Here is a 3,938-nt window from a genome sequence, read left to right on the forward strand (position 1 = left end):
TCTAGATGGACCGTAACAAACTTGACGTCACTCCCTCCGGCCTAATTAAATCAAATATGATATAAGGTATAAACTTCAATAAATTAATTAAGTTATTTATAACTATCCATTTTACTTTCAATAAAAAAAAAATGAATCTAATCTTCTCTCGTGTGTCAAAATACCACATCTCAGTTAGAAGTTTATATAAAAGATCAATAATGCACAAACGAACTCAAAGTCCGAACAAGTGGAAAAAAAGTAACAAAGTAAATACATGATTGTGCTAAAACATTTTCTTACCATCAAAGAGCCATACTTCGTAGGGCTATATCTTATGTCACATCCGAATTTTGTGATCTTGTTACATCTTGTTGTTGTGGGTCAACTATATATATAATCTCCATCAATGGTGAAGCTACAATGGCCGCATCCATTCGACAAATGGGACAATTACGATGTGAGTACAACCACATGTCAATGCAAGGGACATGAAAAGTGTGCATACAATCAGGCAAAGTGCGTAATTCTTCTCCTTCCTCAAACTCGCTTAGACACACTGCACACATGGACTCATCCTCCTGTGAGCCCATGATCTTTTTATGTTTATGGGCTGGGATGAGTCCAGCAACAGAATTCTCAATGCTTAAATCATTTCCTTGCAATTGTATCTCATTGGGACCATGTCGCCGTTGATGACGACGTAAATCCCACCAAAGCATCGAGATACAATGATATAATGCAATCAACAACGCCCCAGATGCAATAACAAGAAGAATAATATATACTTCGGTTAGAAGTCCATTGCCATCGTTCGCCATCAAAGAGGGGAAGGGGGGAAATGGCAATTTACATATATATGCTTCGTTTTACTTAAAAGAAACATGATAAGAAATATAGTAGGGGGCGATTAGTGCAAGATGGGACAATGTTGTCTTGTGTGAAAGATAGTCAAGTTGATATAATTTCCTATAATGCTCCAAAATTTGAGTTGTATGTATAGATATGATAAAAGATAGAATATTTTAGGAAAATATTCCATTATTGGAGTTCAGCATTGATAATTTCTATATATTGGTTTCATCATACGAAAAATAGATAAATTTTGTCAATGTATTGTTAGTTTTTTAATATTTATATCTTAATTATAAATGTTTCAGCTATAATTTCGTGTATGGATTATCCATATTTTAACATTTTTATAGTGACTTTATCAAAAGGTAGCCGGTATATACAATATGAATAAATAATTTGTTATTGATAAACTTTTTTATTGAGATATACAATTAAAACACCTAGAAATTCAATGTATCATTTTATTTTTGTTGGGTGCGAAAGCTCGGCTTATTAGTTTTACATGTTAAACTCGTTTGTACAAATAATCCAAACAATTGGCTTTTTAATTTATTGTTTTTTCGTAACTTTTTTTAACTATGGTTTTTCAAAATGCAGAGAGGATAAAAAGTTGCCTTTGGGATATATCTTCATGGTCGGATCATTTCATGAAGAAGCCACAAGCAATAGCTAATAGCAACCTCAACTATGATGGCCAAGTATGTTGTTTACAATGTGACGTGTCCTTGAATATTATTAAGAAACCTAAACTTTAAATCATAATTGTTGTGACATCCCGATGTCAATACAATTTCAATTTCAACCCTATGTTTGAATAATATAGTATTTTAGCTCTTGGATTAAAGAAGGATTGCAAAATGGCACATAGCGGCAATACGATAACTTTACCCTAGTGTGGTACGCTGATCGTACGTTGTGTACGCTAGGTGTGCTAGGGCGCACCCTAGTACGATGGGAGTACACCTCGTACGCGGGGCGTACGTGAAGAAATGGCAAACCCTAAATTTTAAGGTTTGGTCCACATTTAAACCTCATTATAGCCTCATATCTCATTTCTTCTTCAGCCTTCCTCGGTGAGAAACGACCCCAAGCAAACCCTTAGTGAAAGAGTGCATTTTGGAGGCCTTTGGAGTGCTTAGAAGTGTTCTTGAAGAATAAGAGAGTGGTGAGAAGAGCTTAGAGTTTGGGAAGCATCTTGGATCTGAGATTCCTTCTTGATAGCAACCTCTAGAAGGTAAAAAGTTCACATCTTGATCACTCAATCTTGTAGATTTAGACATTTCTTCCTTTAAGACACTTTTTGTCCCAAAAATGGTGATTCTTGAGCATGGCATGTTCTTAACCTAATAAGTCATCCTTTTAGACCTTAGGAGGAGTCTTAAGTTATAAAAATGTGGTCTTGATGGTTAGTTTTGCTCTATGAATGCTATAGAAGGTCTTAATGCATTAAGATGTTGAGTTTTTGTATTTTAAGCACTTAATAGACATGCAAATTCATAAAGTTGGAAACTTGATGACTCTTGAGGATATTTTAGCATTGGATCTGTAACTAGAAGCATTAAGTCAAAGGAATAAATGTTGAATGGGCTAAGAGGAGGGTTGTTGCGGTACGCTAGGTGTACCGTAGGGTACACTGTGAAAACACAGATATGGCCCTGATGCCTCGGACGCTTGTATGCCCCACGTGTGAATCCTGAGTCAACTCGGCTAAGTTGACTCGGTTACGTTGACTTGCTGACTCTGACCAAGTTTGACTTAAGGGTATTTTAGGTATTTTGAGAAATAGTTGAGTCTTGTCTCTATCTGTTGAATAGGTGACCTGAAGAGCCGATATTTGGAGTAGTGTATCATTCAGCTCTTCGTCAGACTGTGAGGTGAGTTTTCTTAACTGTAATTACGGGTCGAATGCACCAAGGTCGTCCCATTGGATTGATATCTTGGTTTACCCTATGTTGCTATGATGTAGTAATATGTTAGATTTGTATCCTGGTATATAGGATGTTGTTATGCTGTAGTGATCTGTTAGATCTGTATCATTGTGTCTAGGATGTTGTTATGTTGTAGTGATTTGTTAGATTTATATCCTGGTATATAGGATGTTGCTATGATGTAGTTATCTGTTAGATTTTTGTCTTGGTATATATGATGTTGTTGTGCTATGGTGATCTGTTAGATCTGTATGACTGCCTATATTTGCTAGCTATTGATTATTATGTATATATTGATATGTTATGGTTAGTTGGGTTGAGGCGGTCATGCTTTGTGCTAAAGATCAAGATACCCGAGGTGGTCCGGATAGACTGTAGGCCCTGCGAGGCGGACCAGTCAGTCTGAAGGCCCGACAAGCGGTCGGAATGGGCTATAGGCCCTGCGAGGAGGTCCAGTCATATCAAAGGCTCAGTTATGCATGTTGTTGTTTATTAAGGTCTTTGACTGAAATCCTAATTCTTCAGCTATATAAAGGACCCCTTGGGCACCAAAAATCGGTTACTAGAATCCCTAGAAAGATCCTAAAGCCGATTTTGTGCCTCTTATCTCTCTTATAGTTCTCCAACTTCCTTCTTGGTGTTTTTGATCAATTAGAGGTATTATATTTGTGATACTAAGCTCTCAAAGCTAGGATCTTCAAGCTTTAATTGAAATGTAACATTCTACTTGTTTATTTATGTTGATTTTGAGTTCTAAACAATAGATCTAGGGTTTATAAGCTTTGGATAATTATTGCATGTATAATTAGAAAAACCTAGATCCAAAGCTTTAAGGCTTTCATGTGCACCATATGATTGTTGTTTTGCTCATAACCCAACGGTGGTATCAGAGCCTAGGTCGTTTTTCTATTATATTGATGCATAGCTAAATTGTTCAAAGTTGAAAATTTTGAAAATAAAATGCATCAGACTGATGAACTCATCGAGTCCCCTGATGATCTCGACGAGTCAGGGCTACTCGATGAGTCCATTTTGTGACTCAGCGTGTCGGTTCGTCTGTTAGCAAATTTTTCAGGATTTTTGACTAGAATTGGATTGAGATAATTACCATAAAGGTTTTTAACTGATAAAATTCAATTTTTTTCAATATGGTCTTGATTATCCTCATCCAATTAG

General features: G+C 36.2%; 1 protein-coding gene across 1 annotated transcript; it reads right to left on the reverse strand.

The window, feature by feature from the left end:
- Positions 1–314: 314 nt before the first annotated feature.
- LOC145009433 (RING-H2 finger protein ATL51-like) lies at positions 315–800 on the reverse strand. The gene has a single exon (XM_078968128.1). It carries the CDS (start codon positions 798–800, stop codon positions 315–317), a length of 486 nt encoding a protein of 161 aa, XP_078824254.1.
- Between the last annotated feature and the right edge of the window lie 3,138 nt (positions 801–3,938).

This window comes from Lactuca saligna, chromosome 8 (assembly GCF_052625555.1).
Source record: "Lactuca saligna cultivar CGN05327 chromosome 8, ASM5262555v1, whole genome shotgun sequence".
Taxonomy (NCBI): domain Eukaryota; kingdom Viridiplantae; phylum Streptophyta; class Magnoliopsida; order Asterales; family Asteraceae; genus Lactuca; species Lactuca saligna.

What these genes read in the sequence shown, in the direction of transcription:
- LOC145009433 (XM_078968128.1), bottom strand. Translation starts at nt 800, where the DNA reads ATGGCGAACGATGGCAATGGACTTCTAACCGAAGTATATATTATTCTT.